Source organism: Mycteria americana, chromosome 10 (genome assembly GCF_035582795.1).
Source record: "Mycteria americana isolate JAX WOST 10 ecotype Jacksonville Zoo and Gardens chromosome 10, USCA_MyAme_1.0, whole genome shotgun sequence".
Taxonomy (NCBI): domain Eukaryota; kingdom Metazoa; phylum Chordata; class Aves; order Ciconiiformes; family Ciconiidae; genus Mycteria; species Mycteria americana.
In genome coordinates, this window is record NC_134374.1 from 10,899,356 (window position 1) to 10,920,344 (window position 20,989).

The 20,989-nt window shown below is 36.0% G+C and overlaps 1 protein-coding gene across 1 annotated transcript; it reads right to left on the reverse strand.

Annotated features, from left to right (window-relative positions):
* Positions 1 to 4,244: 4,244 nt before the first annotated feature.
* Positions 4,245 to 12,624, reverse strand: CDX4 (caudal type homeobox 4). Its single transcript, XM_075513154.1, has 3 exons — positions 12,192 to 12,624; positions 7,025 to 7,170; positions 4,245 to 4,451 (listed from the first exon to the last, which is right to left on the reverse strand). Exons 1-3 carry the CDS (start codon positions 12,622 to 12,624, stop codon positions 4,245 to 4,247), a joined length of 786 nt encoding a protein of 261 aa, XP_075369269.1.
* Between the last annotated feature and the right edge of the window lie 8,365 nt (positions 12,625 to 20,989).

The following is a 20,989-nucleotide window of genomic DNA, read 5'->3' on the forward strand; positions in this document are numbered from 1 at the left end:
CTACAAGCTGCCAATTAGGGGTTTAAGTTATGCTTTCTCCTCTGTAAATTATGATTTTTTTAAATATCTTATAATAGGATCCTTTCCAATTTCTAGTCTAAACTATCTGTCATCACCGTAACTACAGATAAATCTGTAATTTTCTTTATTTTCTCCCACAGATCAATATTTAGAAGTTAGTTAATGAAGCCAAATCACTGTGCTGCTACCTTGAGTCTCAGCACGAACAGCTTGTGGTAAAGTGTTCCTTCTTGATTAAGTACTTATAGATAGTGGGACTGAGAAACACAATTGTTCCCAAAGCTTTGGCACCTCTACAGTATTCTCATAAGAATAAAGATGATTCAAATAAATGTCAGAAGGGATTTGCTGGCTGCTGGAATTAGACAGTTGTGTGATGCAGAATTTTCTTTTGATATCAGCATGGTGTTAAAGTGGCTCACTACTTTGCAAACTTGAAATACCAATCAAACAGCTGAATTTAAACAGTGTGATGGTTTTCTATTTACATAAAGTGAAAAAGACAGGAAACAGAGAGAGCTTGGGGAGAATACCCACTGGGTGAGAAGGTTTGTGTTTGATTTATTATTATTTTAATTGCCTAATGTTGCTAAGGGAGAGTCTAATTAAAATCCCTGGAGAAGTCTTCAAAGGAGGAAAGATAAATATTGTAAAATGTTATTTATAGCCTTTAGTATTTCTTCTCACCCACATAAATACAAAAATTAAATACAAGGGCTGGATCAGATCATGTCTTCTGAAGTTTTCCTTTACATATGCAATGTAGAAGAGTCAAACATAGTTGCCCAGAAAATACTAGCAATGATGTAGGGACTTTGTAATGGCTGTGTTGCCTCCACCCACCTGCATATCCTGATCCTTGTGTTCCCATGCTGATCTTGGCAGAACTTGAATATAGAATGGACTCCTGTCAGGCTGTCATGTAGTCTTTAATGGGCCATTAAAATGTGCCAGCATGTAGTTCTGAATTGTATTTTGGATTTGGAATAATGTTTTCTGGCAAAAGAAATGGCATAGCCTATGGTCAGATACACTGTCCAAACCCAGTCAGAGACAGAGTAAGAATTTTCTTCTTTCAGCTGCTTGCCATTTTCCCCTCTTTATGGCTTCCCATCCTCCTGGTCTGGTAATATGACTGCATATTTAATCGCTCTCTAATCCAGTTTACTAAAAATGATCCAGGTTAGTCTAAAAGGATTTAATAATGTTTTTTTTCCCTTGGATTATGTTGAGAAACAGCTGTGGCACTACACTTAAATTTGAAGAGACATTATGATCTAGGGGGAGGGTAGTTATGCACAGTGCAAGATAGGGGGAATAACTTCTTCTTTGACTTAGCTGTAGGCAAAGAAGATAGTCTGATACAGTTTTTAGGCTTAGAGATCATTATATAGTACATGAAAGAGACAGTCTTCCCAAAATATTTATTAATATATGCTTTGAATACATTTAAAATAGACCTGATGGAAAAAATTCAGGGTGAAGATCATGAAAAAGGAAAACACTTTTTATTGACAAAACTGATTTTAAACATCTCATAGGAGGTGCTTTGTATCCCATTCAAACTCCCATTTGACATCTAAAATAGTCTCATTTAAAACGTTTCCTTTATGAGCAGTGGTGGTTCTGAAGTACAATCAGTGGCTCTTCTGCCCAGGTTGTCAGAACAGCGTGGTGTTTCCTGACTGCCTGGCAATTCAGAAAGGTAGACTGGAGCTTGTTTAGAAACTGCAAGATAATAATTTTGAATATGTTGAATGTGAACCTGGTAAATACTGTGTGAGTTTTTTATTTCAATTTTGACATAAATTAGAAGGAAAGAGAAGGTTTAAGTTAAACCATGCATTTCTGCTATACAAATATAATGAATGATGTGTTGTATGTTTATAGCTCTTTACTTGCCATTCTTCCTTGTTGATTTGAAAACTGATCACAGACAAAAAATCTAGAAACTAGGAAAAAAGTTTTCTCTCCTCCATTTCTCTGTCACTGATACCTCTGTCACTGATACAGAAGGCATTGCCTGCCCTCTTCCCTTTTTTTTTCTATGTCTGAAGTATTACAGCTTCTTTCTTCATGAGTTTCTTGGGAAATTATTTTATGTTCTACATCCGTCATGTATAAAAGGACAACACAGGTAGAGGGGCTGGTGGAACTGGGAAAACCTCCTCTCCCAAATCTGTAATAACGTGAATGTATGGCCTTTGAATGAAAAGCAGAGCAGAGCAGCATGTATGTGTCTCGCTGTCTGCTAGCATGTATACTTCTATTAATATAAAGAGAAGTCGATCTGTTTGTGTGCATGCTCTATAATGCTACATGCTGCTCTGTCTTCTAAAATGTCCATGCAATCATGTAACACTGTAATACCAGTAAGCAGTTTTAGAAGATCCTGAATTAAAACCATGCAGATGTAGTCTCAATTCCTCATAGGGTTGAGTTTTATAAATATTTACATACACAAGATTTTCTGTTTGCAGTTTGTTTGCATTAAGATGTGCCCATTTATTTTAACCATATGAATAAGAGATTATTAGCAATATATTGGAGAACCACCCACAACATGTTTACAATCAGTAAGGTCTTATCCTGTGTTACAGATTTTCCTCCTAGTTTAGCTTGAACATTTATGTCTACAATTTTATAATTTAGTATTTATTTTTGAAAAGTGTTATTCTTGTAAGTCCTAATAGAATTACTTTCATGGAGTTACTCTAACAGTTATTTTTAAATAATTGGAAAAGTGAAGCACATCTTCAAGTTTAAGTTATCTAATTTATTGAGTCCAGATAATTAATGCTTTGACAAGTTCTGACACTAAGAAAAGCAGAATTTTATCTGCTGTTTCTGAGACCAAGAGTTTGGTGGTGTTGAAATAAGTGATGCATGACCTTTCATATGCCAGGTAACAGTGTTTTCCCTTTGTTTTCTTCTTGTTATTACCTTTACTCCTGATGACATTTTCAGTAATATTACATTTTTCCAATAGAGCACTTAACTTGGGTGCTATCAAAAAGCTCATATTATGAAATTCCAACGAATAGTACTACTGAAGGGTTTGGGGACTTTTTTTAGTGCTTTGGGTTTTCTTTCTACTTTTTCCAGACTCATCAGTTGTCTTCTACATACCATTGCTACCTTCTCGCCTGCCAACATGGACCAATAATTAAGGCTAACCGCACTGTGAGCATGTTTATCCTTAATTGGTGTTCTTTCAGGGGCGCACATGGAGTGAAAACTCCTGTTAGCTTGATCACAGCTTCGAAATATAGTGGCCAGCTACTTAGGGATATTTCTTGCCCATAGCCTGAAACAAGTGTCATGTATAAAATCTGTGGCCCAAGACTGCTACTATTTCACTTAAAAGGTTTAGGGACATAAAACAGATCTTGATTTGCTTTTTGGTGGTTTGCTGGTAGTAACAGTTCTTTTTCCATTACATTTGTGCTCATATTTTTGAGCAATAATATGTGCATTCATTGAAGATTGAACAAATACTTGCATCTTCCAAACTATTTGGCATTTACTAATGTGTGTGACAAATTGCTGCATTTCTTACAGTTGAACAAATCTTGACAGGTTTGGTTTGATATTATGTATCTGTAACTATTGCTTTGGAGATTGGCATGCTTGAATTACCTAGGGCAAAGAAGATTTGTTTGATTTAATTAAATGCAATATGTTGGTATAGCAACAATGTTATGTTCCTTGAGTGTTTAACAGTGTTTTAAATGTTTTTGTTGTTTTCAAAAAGTATCATTCTTTTCAGTACACTTAAGTGTGTATATTTGTTAACGCCTAAGGTTTACTCTAATTATATAAAATATAACAAACCAAATACAGCCAGCTTATATTTTATGCAATAGTACTCTATTTTATAATCAGTTCACTTAGTTTTCTGTGTATATATATATGATCAGACTAGAACTATGTTTACTTGAATCTTCAGTTGTATCATTCTTTGTGTCAGTGTCTGAAGCAAATTACCTCCTCCTCAAAGATTTTGAGTCATGAATCTTAGCAGCGCAAGTTCTCTGAGATTTCTGCAATAATTAAAATATTTTGATAATAGTCCCAGATCCTGTACTTAGACATCAGCACTGAAGACAGTTAAATGAGAATGGTCCTTTGCAAAGTTGAGTTTTCAAGGGAGTGGGGGGCAGCGGGGAAATCCATTCTTGCTTTTTCTTTTTTCTTTTTTCCCTTTTTTTTTTTCCCTCTGTTCATTCTGAAACTATGACTTGATGAATGTCATTAGGCTGTAATCCATTTATTCCATGTGGTGGTGGGAACAGAGAACTAGATATTTCGTTTGGACTGAGTGAACCAGAATCACTCTGAACTGAGCCCCCGCTGCCATCGAACTGAGATATTTTCTTCTTGATCATTTTTCTTTCTTTGGCTCGGCGATTCTGGAACCAGATTTTCACCTGTGGTGTTATAAATGATATCTGATTAATTCAAAGCAGTGGCCAACTTTTTACAGTAATAGTAGCAATGAAAATGTAGATATGTTTAAAAAACAAACAAACAAAACCAACAAAAAACCCATAAACCCTAAACCAAAAAAACCCAACACTGGATTTGTGCACTGAAAAATTGTTTGGTTACTCTGTATTCATTTTCTATGTCATAATCAATAGAAAATTACTTTCTTTTCTTAGACATGGTGTGAAGTGAACGTGCTCTGTTATATTTAGGAACATAGGAGTCAGCTTAGTTATTTAGACTCAGGGTCCACCTAATTCATCATCTAAGCTTTGACAGTGCCATGTGTTGTTATGGAATAATTCTGAAGATTACTTCTTCGTCTATGTTACGGATTAATTCAAACACAAGTGGTGAGGGTCCTTTTTCTTAATTTATATTGTGAGTGATTTGTGTGTGTATGTATATTCTTATTATGTGTTTTAAAAGTTTCACATTTCTTTGTTACTGGGCTATATGTTTATATATGTAAAATACATATATATATACTATGTTGTATATAAATATATTTAATGACAGTGAATTTCCCAGGCTCATTGTGCATGTGAAAAAACTCCTATCTGTTTGAAATCTGCTTTTAGTTTAAGTATCTGTATTTTCTTTCCTTACATGAAAGTGTGAATGAGTAGAAAACCCCATTTATGTTTTCCTTATCATTAATTTTCTGTCTTCTCACTTTACAGTTTCTGTTATATCCTTTTAAGGTGTGTTGAATACAATATTATATGGAAAGTTGTACCATTGCTTTATATTAAAAATATCTTTATTATTTTCCAAATAGTTATTATTTTATTATCTTACTGGTAATTACAGTAAGAAGCATTTAGTTTTGTCCTGAGTCCTGTAGAAATGCAGATAATTATGTATTTTGTCTACATTATACTTGAAGGAAATTTACCAGCCAAAAATTGGATGTCTTTAAGAGCAGCAGCTATGTAAAAGGAAACTACTGATTTTATGCAGTATCACTGGTTACTCCAGGCATGTCTGTGTTCTAAATCAGCCAGCTTGCATAATATAAAAGCAGAGGTTTTGAATATAGTTGCAGTTCTCTGAAAATTTCTGATGGAGCTACATCTTACTGTATAAAAAACTTTAGTCCGTCAATGATAGGCTTGTTTTTTGTAGTTGCTTTCTGGGGCCACTTATAGTCTGCAGAGTGTAATCTATGTACTATTTAGGTCTGAGATTGGACATCACTGCATCCAGTGCTTGATCCTAAAATATCATTGCTTATCCATGTATCTTTACAATTCCAGCCTCAATTGGGCCCTCTCTATTCCATGTTCTTGCACAGACTGAATGCAGAAGCAGAGGAGGCTGCTGAAAGAGGAGAATATTTTAGAGAACTGAATGTGTATATTCAGGAAGAACAAAAGTTTGTAAAATTCTAAAAAGAAAGGTCTCTTGTTTAAATTTACCTGGGGGCAATAAACCTGCTTGCTAAGGTATGAGATGCCTTATTCAGTATCGCCACATCTTCCCTTATCCTCCAACTGTAGCAGAACCATTGACATTTTGTTGTATAAGGAGGGTTGGATTCAACGGTTACTATATTTGCAGACTGCAGAGCTGTGCTTCGTAAGTGTGCTCTCCAACACAGTGATTTGAGGAAATTCTTTATCCTGAATTCCTGTAGTCTTTGTATGAACACAGCTAAGATACCTGGGCCCCTGCTCAGGAGGCTGTCCTTACTCAGGACAGAGCTTAAATATGTACTTGATATGAATGAATGCAGAGCCAAAGAAGCAGTGGATCTAAGTATGCACTTGAAGATTTCCTGAATGGATAGTCTTGGCTACATATATGTGTATAATAGGCATAAAAATTTGGCACCAAATTTTATAGCCTAGAGCATCCTGTATATCATGGGTGTGAACTACTACTATAGGTGAAGTACCTGTGAAGTACATAACAGAAAAAGAAATCCTGACTTGAAAATCAAAGGCTGTAAAACCTCCTTAAAATGTGCTGAAATCTAACTGACTGAGGCAGAATGTGGCCTGTGGAAATAGTGGCAATAAATTTGTAACAAAAAATACATATAGATCTCATTTGATCGCTCTTGGAATGCTGAGTTTTTATTTTCCTGGCTTACAGCTGAAATGTATCCAATGCTTTGCATTTTTTCTGGCCACCATTTTGTGTGATTGCAAGAAGAAATAAAATGGTGAATGTCATAACTACCGAGAACGTAGCTAAGATACTGTTAAGCTGAACTGTTTAAATTCTAGCTGTCTGGCTAGTTGTTATGCATGTAAGAATAAGTACTTTTTCTAGTATAAATGAATTCCTAATGTTTAGTTACCCATAATTGGAGGTTTCTGTCAAATTAGCCTATTTATTAATTTGTATTTGCATAGTGTATTCTCTGCATATCAGGTATACTCACAAACTTTATCATGGTTGCCTTCGCACTACTTTTGGATACAGAACGTGAATGCTGCTCATGTCCTCTGGCAGTAACAGTGTCTGGTGAATGGGTGCATACGAATGATGGATAGTCTCTGTGTACCTGTCTTTCAGATAGTCCCAGGTTTGCTGCAAGTTCTGACTTTCTCCTTATTGTAATATATCTGTTGCAGTGAAATTCCTTCTCTAATTCTAGTCTCTGATGATCTGTGTAAACAACTCGGTACTTTTCTTTTGTTCTTGTTTTACCTGTTTAAGAAAGAAATATTATTAATATGTTGAACTTGATTTTTCTATAGCATCTTTCTTTCAAACATCTCAAACATTTTGCAAACATTCATTAAATTACAGAGTACTTGCATGGGATTGTTTTCTGTGTGACAGAGAAGGAATATGAGGTGCAGAGTGAATGAGTGAGTATGGATTATCATAACTCTTTCCCTCTTTATCTCCTTCTCTCTGTAACATAAACATAAAGGCAAAGCTCAAGTGAAAAACACCCTGAAGCATCTTAAATAATTCATAGCAGTACATAATTGGTGCTGGCTATATTTGATCTCAAAGGGGTTTCATTTCAGTGCTCATTGAAGTGATTTCCGTGCGTATGCAGGCATAAATATACAGGATTTCAAGACTGAAGTTCAGTCACAATTGGTTTAGTTGTACCGTGTCCTAATTCTTTATTTGAGTTTTTAAAGATCACCTCTCTAACACAAAGAAATGTCCTACTAGAAATGCTTTCACTCTCTTGCGTGGCCATAGGACATGCTTATAAGTTCATAAATATTTGAATTTATTTTTTCAAAAAGGTGTTGCAAGATGCTGAGTGCCTGTAGAGCTGTTACTGGGTGTATGCTATGTGCTGAGCTTCCCTTGCGAGTTGAAGGCACTTGGCAATTTGTAAGACGAGGCAATAAAATACTTGTAAAAGGATTTCAGTATAATCCTCTCGAATGTATAAAAGAAATATTTTTAGATATATTGGATGAATACTGTTAAGAGAAGCATTACTTGATGTTTAGAAGGTCTCTCTCATTTCATAGGCTTTTTTAAACAATTCTTCATGTAATAATAATACAGAGAGATCACTTTTCAACTTATTTGTTCTCCTTTGCACTTTCAACAGCCAACTAGATAGTTTTCCTTTTTCTTCTGATCTTCCCGGTTTTTTTTTGATGTGAGTTTTCTGGGACAAACTGTAGGACAAAGACTCCTTTAAAGTGGTTCCCTAAAATCCATTGAGGTGTTAAGATGAAGCACACGCCACACAAAGGAGCGACAAGGAGATCTTATCAAGAACCCCTTTCACATTCAGAAACACAAGCCAATTGGTTTGGAATTTACAAGCCCTAAACAAATGTCAGACTCTTTCATCTTAGCAGAGGAAAAAAGGACAGAAATAGATGAAGGAATATTTTTTCCTCAGTTCTCTTTAATTTTGGACCAACACTGAGAATACACTGCAATATTTTTATCTGAAGGCTAGAGGTAAACATAGCTTAAGACATTTTGAAATACGCATAATTAAGGATGTTTTCCCAAATCCTATGTGACTTTGACTTCTGGTGTACAAGGTTTTCCTGCCTAAATTTGCAGGACTAAAACAATCATCAAACTGAGCTTACTTTTTTCAAGGTACAAATTGTTGGCTTTGAAATATTTGCTCTAAGCGATAGTTATAATGTTAACAATAGTATAGATATTCAGGTTCCTTGTAAACTGAAGGCTTAGAAGGTAATCTTTGAAACCAAGTTAAAATTCAACAGGGTTATTCTGGCTTTACTATAATCAGCAAATATAACCATGATTTGAGGGGGTGGAGAAAAGGAGTAGTTTTCCCCATTCCCCTTGGTCATAAAATTCACAGAGCATTTCTTCTGAAGACAATAAAGCTAGGAGAAGGCCTCTTTATTTGCTGTGAAAATCATCACCCTTTCCGGCAATATAACTCCTGAAGAAAAGAGGGAGAAGGAAGAGACAAGACTGCATATCAAAGCAAAGAGAAGTGTTGAAAGGGTCTGTTGCCTCAATATGACAGATAGGCCTCAAAACCTCAGACAATGTAGCCCAGTGGAAAATAGATGTCACAACTAGTTTACAAAGCAAAATAAATTAGCATTAGAGCAGAGGCCTGGCCTTTTTTCCTGCTTTTCTATGTTGCTTTCTGGCTGTGTTTCTGCTGTGATGTAATCTGAATTACTTGTACATCACTGCTTGTTTAAACAAAGACATAAAATGTGTTGACTATAGTTAAAAAAAAAAAAAGCTGAGGCTGATCTTGCAAAATACAAAAATAATGTTGTCCTTTTGTTTAGTCCCCTTTAAAGTCCATTCTCTTTCTCTTTCATTCCCGGATGAAGCTTCTTACAAAGTTTTAAAAGATATAAAATCTATTTTCTAGGCCCTTGTTTAGATACCTTCTTTTCAATAGTTTTCATGCCTTGAAGGCTTACTCGCTCTCATAAAATACACATTTTACACTGTTGATTACACAGGTTTTTGAAATGAGTTGGTCTGAAGTTCTGCTCTTACATAACTGAAGTTGATAGGGCATTTTGTCATTGATTTTAGTAAAACCAGGCTCAGACTGTAAGGAATTCTGTAGATGTTCTTTTTCTCATTTTGATAGCCTGTCTGGGAAGATATCTTTACCAAGCCCACTTTCAATGTTTTTTTTTAAAGTTTCTTATTGCCTCATATGTTTGTGATGTTTGTGTATTTGAAATAAAAAAAGGTTTGGTTCTGAATAAACAGTTATGGCCTTTTAGCAAGAGGATATATAATTCCAAATCAAATTTTATCTGTTGAAAGGACAGAGTACTTCTGTCTTCATGATGTTGTTTCATCCTGAGAATTGACTTGGTCAGGTAAACTTTCAATTCACTTTTCCTGCAATTTAATTTTTTGTATAAAATGCTAAATACAAATATTGAATCAGAATGTAGTGTATTTAATAGAGTCTAAATAGAGGAGAAAAAATTTCCATTAACATCCCCTCCTAAAAATAATTCCCGTTGTCTTTAGGAGAGTATTTCAGTAGGCTCCCTCATTTAATTAGATGTGTTTTGATTTCTGTTATTCCAGTCTGCTCACATACATCAATGTGAGTATACGCCACTAGTGAAGTTAAGGACATACACATATTTATGTATATAAATATATTTGTAAAGTTTGGGGTTGTAATTCTGAAATTTTAGAGCAATAAACTGTATTAAGCAGCGATAATATTGAAGGGGAGGAACCAGTAGCTACTTTGATAGCACGAATAATATTATGGCAATAAGGAAAAACAGAGCACGGGTCTGTTTCAAAGAGTGGTTATAAAGGCATCAGGTAAGTCTTCTTATGTTATCTTCTAGAGAAAGCATTGATAAGTTAATATGTAGCTGTTACATGCATAATTTTAGCCTTGTCATTATTTGTTTGAATTTCCTTTCATTTTTCACAACTTTTTATGTGCTGATATTAACATTTTCCAGTTTTTACAGTTAACATTATTTTAAAAACACCGATGAAAAGCCAAATCTATTCGGTACTCTTCTTGTTTTGCAAAATATCACATTTGTGCTTTACTCTCCCAAACCCTTTATTTAAGCTGAGTTGATGTCTTGAGCCCAGTTCTGTGAAGTCCTGAGCTGTTTTTAACACTTCAAAGGATTGGGCTCTAGGAATGTACAGCCTCAGGATACGTATCTATGGACAGGACCTGATTCACCTGTCCAGTATTGCTCATAAAGTATTTTGGCATGTGTGTAAATTCTGTGTAAGAGCTTTTTAGACTAGAGATGAATTTAAGCGCGTAACTGCTTTTCCGAATTGCATATATATTTTATGAAGTTGGGCAAGCGTGTGAGAAACCTTTCAGGGTCTCCCATGTCTGTGCAATCAGAGTAAAACTAGGATTTAGATTTTTAAGTCTGTTTTATTCTTTAAGAATGCTAACACATTTAAAATTCCGTGAGAACACAACAGAGGCAAGGTTGCCTCATTGGCATTCAGTAGTCTCAATTGAATTTGGTCTACACTCAAAGTCTTGCATCACTTCTACACCTGGAAATCTCCAATGATGTTAATGAAGTTACTGCTGATTTACATGAGTATACATATGGGGGAAAAAACAGACTATAAATCTGCTTGGCTTTGAAGACCTTTCTAGAGGCTCCAAGAGGAAGGATGGCATTGTGATATCTTAATGTTCACTAGGCATTTTATATTTAGTAACAGTGGGAAAACAGTGTGTATCTGCTTTGTAACTAAGAAACAATTACCAGCCTAATTTTGCTCTTGAGTAATAACCATTTGAAGGAGGACTGTCTCTCAAGTGGCAGTGCTGATTTTCTGTGTCTTCGAAGATTGCTCCAATTGTAATTGCTCTTCTTTCTTTAGAGCATTTTCTTTGATGCTCTCTAACACACACTTACTACTTTTAACCTTAACAATAGATTTAGCAAACCTTGCTACACCCAATTTACACCTTGGGAATATACACCGAAAGGTTCATCTGGCATGCAGCTTGTGACAAAAACAGGCGCATCAATGAGTGACACTTGCAAGAAAGTGATTTTTAATTGTGTAATTGTGGCAAGCTGCAAATTCTGGTACGTGAGAAAAATACTGTAAAACCAATTTGAAACTAAATGAAAAGGAAGCTTAACTGATGACATATGTGGTCTGCAAACAAAATAGTCTACGCTGATCATTTGAATCAGGTTACTTCTCTGGGAATATTTCTTCTCACCTAATAAATCTAGGTAGAAAAAATAAAAGACACAGGAACAACAGCAGAAAATTGCATAATCACTACAGTTGGATCAGAGCACATAATTTTCTTTATTGAAAAGTCTGTAAAGATTTTAAAAGGTCAACCTGATTTTATATTGATATTTACCTTGCGGCACAAAATAATGATGTAGTATTTTTGCCTGTAACTGTTAAATGTTGCTGCATTCATTGTTCCGTGACATTCTCAAGAATATCGTATTTTTCATCCAAAATGCGTTACAGAATGTTACAACAAAGATTCCTGGACTTGAGTGAGATGCAGTCATATCTAAACACAACAGCCATTCCACTATAGTAGCCCTATAAAGCCTTTATGGGATGAAAGTGAAACTAGGGCAAATTTAGTTAAAACTGTATTAAACAGCAGTAGGTTAAATAAATGCCATAAATGACCCAACAACCTATGTGCTTCAAGTAAAGTTAATTATTTATAAGATCAGTGATAGGAGAGGATGCTTTCTCAGGTTGGAAGTTGAATATACACTTACCAGTAGTGTTAGCTTGCACTGTTTTCCTCATCCATTCATAAGAGCTGTGCCTTTGGCTGTTGGGAGAGATTTGCTGTGTATTAATTGTATCTACAGGAGGTAACCCCCCAGCTCCAGCGGGATGGAGGGAGCTGTAATCAGCAGAACTGTAGGAGACCTGTCCAGGAGATGAGCCATTGATCTGTGCAGCAGCAACCGTGCTGGAAGGTCCTGGGCCGTAAGCGTTCCAGTCCTCCCTCTGTGGGCCATAGTGAGATCCCCAGGTTCCCGCAGGCTGTCCATGGTTGTCCAGAGTTGGCACATGATGATATCCCATGTAATCTGGATAGGGTGGAGTGGACACAAAGTTTTGCACTGGCAGGTTGTTGCTGCTGCACCTTGCAGATCCCGGATACATGCTGGTTTCTTTATCCAAGAGAGAGCTCACATACATGATTGTCAGAGATTGTAAATACGTTGTCACAACATCTTGTTCGTCTGTGTTTTCTTTTGCTGCTTAAAAATAATTGTGTTTGGTTTTCTCTAATAATGCCACTCTGCTTGGAATCTTCTACTTCATCCTCTTTTATTATCAACTGTGTTACCAGGTGCTGGTGGTAATGGTTTACCAAGATCTTGTCTGACGTCAGCCTAACTGCCTGCCTCATAATTACATTTACATTCAAATGAAGGGCTGACCAACCCCACCTTTCTGCTAGTTCTGGTGCTTTCTCTTTTAGAGAACTTTTATCTATCCTATTACCCCTCCCTGATATTCAACAGCCATTCCAGTACTGTAAGATGATGCAACAGTTGCTTTTATTTGTAACTTAGTAAATAGACCTTTTTTAAAGAAAAGACAGTGGTATGTATAATAGCAATGTTTGGTGTTCAAATGATTCTTGTCCAAAACCTTTATTTTTGTGATGTGTTATCAACCAACAAGTAAATCTGTCACTCCCTTAATTTCTCAGATACTTAAAAAAAATCTCATTTTTACTTCTTAAATTAAGGGACACAGTCAATTTGAGTAATTGTAAGGCAATAACTTCAGAATACAGAGCATCTTGTAAACAGCATGTCTTGACTATAACTGTCTCAAAAATTTTCCCCTCATTATTGATGTTTGTAAGTGGTTTTCCAGATGGAGAAATTAAGGCTCTAACTGTAATGCACGTGTTCACGCTCTCCCCATACAGAGTAATTTAAAGAGATCCCTTCATCGGGCCATTGCAAACCGATAAATTTTAAAAAGCAGACAATCAGTCTTCCTAACAAAGATGGTGCCAGAAGTACAAAGACAATGACTGGAAAAAGCATTGAAAAAAGTCTTTGATTATGGCCAGTAATATTGTTGGCTTCTGTTTCAAACTGAAGACCACCTCTATCTGCCTGAAAGGCTGGGTTCCTTCCTCTGAAACTGCTGTATAGTAGTCTGTTTTCAGTGGTGGCAGCTTAGGTAAGTGCCATCAGCAGTCAGAAACATCTGGGTTATCAAGTTAGTGGATCAGAACTGCCTTGATCCTTTCCTGACACATGGGTACTCTATAGGTCAATGTAAGCGTTCCCACTGAGAAAAATTGTTCTGAAAGTGGTTTTATGTGTTGTTACAAAGAGCTTGATATTAACGTGGGAGAACGAAACCCTACCTTATGACTTGAATTGCCTCTATATGGTTGTCTAGCTACAATTTGTAGAGTGAATTTGATATATTTTTATCTTGGATGGATTTCTTTGCACTGAGCTATTTGTCAAGGGGTATGCTTGCAAAAGAGGTGCAAATTACAATGAGTTGTTTCCCTTTACAAAGGTGTGGTTTTTCATTCAGTATCCTTTGTATTTTGACACTACTCGTATTCACACATCCCTTCTAATTCCAGCACTAAAGGATTCTAAGTGTGTACTTAAAGAGAGGAAAGATATTCCTCTTCTTTTTTTTTTTTTTTTTGAGGAAAGAATTTTTACTGACAAGCATAGCAAAATCTTTACAATTCATTTTGCTATATCTACAGATTTCTTTATTAATCCTTGGGATCCTGAGAATGTTGAGGAAAGTTGCATCATGGGATAGGACATGGAAAAAGTAAGGCCTTCTGTAATTGGTGTACCCTTATAAAAATAGACATTAAAAAAAAAAATTGGAACAGACTCTTGTTCCCTTCATCTTGAAAGAAAAGGAATTGTAATATAATTTTTGAGAGCCCACAGACTTTTTAGTACTGCTGTGTACTGAAAAGAACAAAGAACTCCACTGAGCATCATCCAAATTAAACAAGATATGTTTCCTATACTGGAAGTGTCCTTGGCATCTTTGGCCTATTTCTGAGTATTATGCCAGCAGTTAAATTCCAATGTATCCCTAAATGTTATGCAGAGCTGTCAGTCATAGGCAGATCCATAGGAGGGTGAAGTTTTGTCTCCACTGACTGTATCTGAAATCCATTGACATGGTACAAATGAACATGGGTTGCTCATAGATTTCAGATCAGACACGTTGTTTGACTTCTGCTCCTAAGCACACCATTTTCACATCTCGGTGAATGACATTTAATTTCATAGAATGCATTAGATGGTGGTAACATTTTTCATCCCTGGTCTTCCTCTTTCTTCATGGGATGCCTCTGCGCATACCCCCCTCCCAATTTCACTATCACCTAATCCTATTTTTTGTATCTCAGAGCTTTATCCTTTATTCTCTGTTCTTCTTTTATCTTTTGTTTATGCTCCTCCTTTCCCTTTCTTGTTTTGCCTGTTCCATTATCTGAATTTTCTTTAGATCTATTTCGATTCTTTCCAGAACATAATTAGATCAAGATACGCCGATGGCGAATTGCTACACTGATTTGATATCGGCTAACAATAGTAAGCTTTGAATAAGGCATTTTGTTTAAAAAGATTTACATAGCAGGATAAGATTGCTGGGTAGGACTGCAGATTTTTAACACCAAAGTGAGAATAAGATAACTAAAATGGCAACATTCAAATGTTCTTCTGCACCCTGACTCTTATGCCTCCCATTTTGTGTAACAGAACCATGTGGATGTATTAAAAAGGAACCATACCTTTGCATGTAGTCTAGTAGTTTGAGGCTACCAAAATTTTGGGTTTGATGTTTTTTGAGGGCTAACTGACTGTTAATCTGAGTCTGCCTTCCCAAGAGTCGTTTCTTGGCCGTGCATGTGTCCTTCCTGCTCAGATCCTGCATATAAGTAGCTTCAGAGCCATGGAACCACTGCATCTTCAGTGTATAGTAGTAACTTACACTGTAGTTCCAGGAACACTTTTAGTGGGCATTGCTGTCAAAAACAAACAAACAAACAAAAAACAAAAAGAAGAAGAAAAAAAAGTGAACTGCCCTTGCCTTTTCTGTATTTGCACTGTGAGGGGATGGCAATGAGTTGCTGGTGGTAGACGAAGGGCTAGTGTGCTGTCTATGCATGTTGAAAGTGCTTGTGGAACTGTCATGCTACCATGGGCCCTCTCCTGACTTTCTGGGGTGGTGGGAAGGCAAAAGCAGTTCTGAGGTAGTGGGCTAGACATCCAAAAGTCCCATCCATATGGAGGTTTGTATTTATGCCGTTTTCTGCAGTGGGTGATAAAGACAGAACAGGAAAGATCTGTGTGGTATTGGCAGCAAGAGTGCTGTGCTCTTTGGCATACTTCAGAGAGATGGACTGCCAGAATAACTGAACTCCAAGGTTATAATTTGCCATTTTTTTCTCCACCTGTTAAATTGCTATGTATAATTTATCTACTTAGCCAGTGTCCACAGGAGTTGCCTCAGTGTTTGTTGAAGTGAAGTTGTATGTGTGTGAAATTAAATGCACTTTGAGATCTCTGGGGAAGAAAATTTTCTAGTTTTCTAACAAGTGATTGATTAAAATCTAGCAATAACAACAAGCGTGGTGATAACCATTGGAACTATTGAAGTTTTGTTTGTACCAGCAATGTAGATGGTATACTATGGTATATGTGCTATTCTAAAGAACATTTCCAAACCGGGTAATAATAATATAATCACAAATGTGCAATTAAATGTTTTAATGACAGCTATTATAACTACAATTTCAGGTGCTACTGGTAGATTAAAACTGGCCTGTAAAACAATAACTTGTATTAAAGGTGGTTATACCTGTGATAGTTTTTATTAGGAACCCTTACTCATAAAGTTACCCTTCCTTTTATATGGAGATAAGAAGAAATAAATCTGTTCCTCTTTGAAGCCTGATAATTATATGAAATCTATCTGGGGTTTTGTTTCTGAGGTGCAAAAAGCAGGTGAGCATTCTGGCTAAGGTGATAGGAATAGATGTTTGTTTTCTTGCCTTCAGATGACCACTCTGGTAACACATCAGTAACGTCAGGTTTAGGAATGCTTCTTGCCCGTACCTTTATAACTGCATGCTTGGAATTGCAATGGAATGGCTAGCTAAGGACTTTGTTAGTGAACTATGTATTGCTGATAGTTTTAATGCAGTATTTCGGAGGTATTATTGACCCTTTATTCAAGCTGGGCTTTGCACGCACACCCATTCCTGCTAAAATTGTTAGTCAGCCGTATAAATCTTGAGGAAAGGTCAGCCAGTATGTGGCATGCTGTCAACTGATGTCAGTTCTGTTGGGAAAAAAATTCAACTAGTCATGAAGGCAGGCAGATGGTTTTAAAATTTTAAAACACACAGCCAAAGAAGCTGCTCTTGCTTTTACTCAAGCTTCTACAAACACAAAGCTTCTGAAAATTTTATTTACTCTTTTTAATTGGGTTGGTTTAATATGCAACACCCTAGTTAGGTCTCATTTTCAGGGCTCAAAATGCAAGCACATGCCAAATTGTATCTCCATATTGACAGATGTGGCACACCCTAGAGAGCTGAATGAGCAATGGTAGCTGAGCTATTTTCACTTCCTGAGCTGAGCTCTTCTGGGAAAAAAGGAAAAGGGATGTATCACAAGTTTCAGTTCTGTACTGTGTGTGTCTCATCCTTTATGTGTATTTCTTTTTCATAAGAGACCAACAGTAGAAATAAAGATGTCGGTTGTCCGTGAAGCCTCGCCTCCCTCAATGGTTTCATTTTTAATTCCATGCTCTGAAATTTTGGTTGTGAACAAATACTTTTGAAAAATGATGAAAAGTGACTTGGGAGCACGGTGATTATATTTACCCTTCTATCTATTCCACTACTGTTTTTCCAACTGCTGCTGACAATGACTTATCTTTCATTTCTTAATGTTAACTTTTGCATTTTATTAAAAGTAGCGACAATATATTTCATGTATGATCTGCATCAGTGTTGTATTTGCCAGGAAAGAATCGTCTGGAGCTAAAGGAGGGTCCTACTGTTCTGAAATTTAAATTATTTAAGATCTGCTACAAAATCGATACTGACAGTAATAAGAGTATATCTTACTGCTCAACAAGCAGACTTAATACGGCAGGAATTAAAGAGCCTGCATGTGAACTCCAGGTTAAATTGATTCTTTTTCACAGAACCATGAAAATGAACACCAAATCCTCTATTGATCTTTATTTGGTTTCCTTCCTGAGTCATGTAGTGTAGGGCTCCCACTTACTGTAACTAATTCATGCTGACCAGAGTACAGCTAGACGGGATTATTGGGTGCTCACTATTGAGTCCTTGAGACTTTCTTTGGTGTGGTCTTTCTTTCATGAGGTAACAAAGGAATCAATTGCCTTTATTGTTTGCCATTCTTGCCATATGCATGGTTTATATTCCTGGCAGACTGGCGGTTCTGTTGCGCAAATGTAACTCTTCTTTCATACTCCCAGATAAGAGACATTATTGTCTATATATAAGTCTATCCTGCCTTAGAGTCACTGTATTTACTGTGGCTTAGAAGACCAAGAGCATGCAGGATGTATCTTAAGCCTTTCCATTTATTGTGATACCTCTTAGAACAGAGTTTGTTACAAAATGTACAGGAAAGTATTTGTGCTCTTTGAGTATGAAAACAGCTGGCAAACATTTTAATTATAAAACCTGTGCCTATTCTTCTACATAATGAGGTTTGCACAATATTGCATCCAACTAGTAACATCCAGTGCCGTTCCAAAACGTGACTGGCTGTGTAAGTCATTTGCAGGGATGCATCATTTCAGCGTACGCTCTGGGTGTAAACGCTTGGGTTGGAGTAAGCCTGTACTGCACCAGCAAACTGAATAAGGGTGCTAAAGTACGTTGATGATTGCGTAACCCCTAAGCAATTGCAGATACTGCATATTTGAAGTTTTTTGTTTTAGAAATGTCATTTTGAATTTTATATCTTAGTTGCATGAAGTTTTTGTAGAAGGTCCTGTTTGCTATGCTCTTCTTGATCTTTTTGTACCATGTAGATCACAATTCTTGCTGGGTAACAGGGTTTAGAGGTTAGTGAATTCCTCTGAAAATTGGACATACCTTGATGGTTCTTTTAATCACAATTAGGATTAAGGGCTTAGATATTCTTGTGATGTAGTCTAAGGTATGCTTTTCTTCTTCGAGGCACTTTGCTAACAACCAGACAATCTGTACAGCAACCCTGCTTTAGTGTCCCTAGTTTTTAGATGTGATAAAAGTGATGGGTTATATGATATACCCAAAGTCAGGAAGAAAGTAAGTATTATTCTGAGGACTGGCACCAGTATTTCATGACTCACAATGTTGGACCAAAATACTTTCAGTTGATTTGACTCCAATTTTATGTCTCTCTTATTTTTAATTATACACAATACAGCATCTGAGCAACAGCACTATACAAGCTTCTTAGAGAAAAATAGCTTTCTTTTGTTTTTGGTGGGCAACTGTTTAAAGGATTAAAGCATATTAAAAATATTTAGTTGACTAGATTGCTGGTAAGTTGTACCAAAAAATTGTACTACTTAATTACTGGCATAACTAGAAGGTTAATAATCTCTAAGGTATTGCCCTGGTTTATAGATACTGCTTTTGGAGCAATAAATTTTAACCTTTGAACATGTGCTTCTGCAAATAAAATCCAGTCTTATTTTGTGTACTTAACAACTTCTGATTGGAAACACATAGCAACCTATAGCAAGCATGCTTTCAGCAAACTGGAACAGAAATGAGGCAGATCTTCAAAGAGGTCACTTATCTTCCTCAATAACTCTTTTACATGTAAACAAGATAAAACAGGTCGTTTGCCAGATCCCCCTCTCTTTGAATGATGTTTAAATAATTTTAAAGAGAAAGAAGTTGTGTTCAGATATATTTCTTTTCTTAAAGTTCTTTCTTGAAGGACTTTTTTCTTTTTTCCTTTTTAAAATTTTAATACAAAATTAAACTGTCATGGAAATGTGATTAATATAGGTAGCTATGAACTTGATCCTCCAAAACCAGTGTTCTGTCCACTTCGCTAGAACTAGGTCCTAAATTACTGTATATCAGTACAAAAGACAAAGTTTCTCTCTGTATTCTTACCTTTTGAAACTCTAAATCTGGAAATTTTCATTGATTTTTCTCTAGTATGCAAGCATAATTCTGTTTAAGTGGCCAATGGGAGGATGCTTTTCTCCTTAAACTTTTTTCAGTCTCTATTAAGTTAAATATGTGTGTGCATGTGTGTATGTTAACTGTAGGTAAAGTATCTCTAGCATTTCCCTCTGTAGACAGAAAGGCTGTTATGTGTATTTCCAATGGATTCCTCTTTTGGACACATCCAACGGGTATCTCTTTTGGGAGATCAGTGTTTTGGTCTGGTTACCATGCTTATCAATATGGATGGTAAATCACTTTTGTTCCCACGTGCTGTTTGTCATGTTCCGCTTTTCATAATATGTGGAAATCAATAGGAGTCTTTCTGTTGCTGAACTTTGAATTGCAGTTTCTTCATCTCATTGGTATTACCTATGCAAAGCTTCAAACTGCTGTTGCCAGCAAATGGAGTAGCATTGTGAAAGGAAAGAGTGGGAATTTTACAATGTAGATATAGATATGTGTCTATTTAAAGTTGGTATTTTCCTCTTATTTAGTAAGAGTCCTTCTTGCAACCATAAAATGATAAATAAGATTAAGAAATACTGAAAACTGCCAGCTCCCTGAACCATCCTGGTCTTACCATTCTCCTCTACTTTTTGTAAGCTTTTTTACCATCACCCTGCTTTTAAATTTGACATTGCAATTCCATAACAGACTAATCATGAAAATCTGCATGTTCACTTGCTACAGTAGCTGATACCACATTGGAAAATGATTATGAAAAAAGTCATTTATTTTAATATTCTTTATATACAAAGTAATTTTACATTACGAACATTTTGATGACCTAGTAGTACTATTAGTTATAATTAAGGAAAAAAAACCAAGAATGTAGTGCCTAAATGACTTAATGCTCCTAAGTCTTATTTGCAACAGTGACAGAGATATTTAGGAGGACACCTTGATGAAAATTAGTGAGGATAGGCATCCTAAATTTCTAAATTGCTTTTGACAATGAGGGTATAAATTCCCAAATCACTTGCATGCTTTAAAAATTTTGCAGACAAGTTATGCACATGCAATTGTTAGTCATCTTAGGAAGTATCCGGATTATTCTTAAGTACTGATTACGTACCAAATTCTGCTTAGTATGGAAGAGATCAGCACTTCGGGAGTTGAGACCCCACTTAAACAATGCCGAGAGCTTATATTTAAGTGAAATACTTGTTTGCTTTGTCTTCCATTAATTTGGCTTCTGAGATTTTTTAGTGTCACAATAGCTCTGAAAGCTGGACCAAATTTAAAATTAGTTGAATGCAATTATTGCATCTTTATCCATGGGCTATGAAATGCAGTCACTTTTTAAAATACCTACACTTCTTGAAA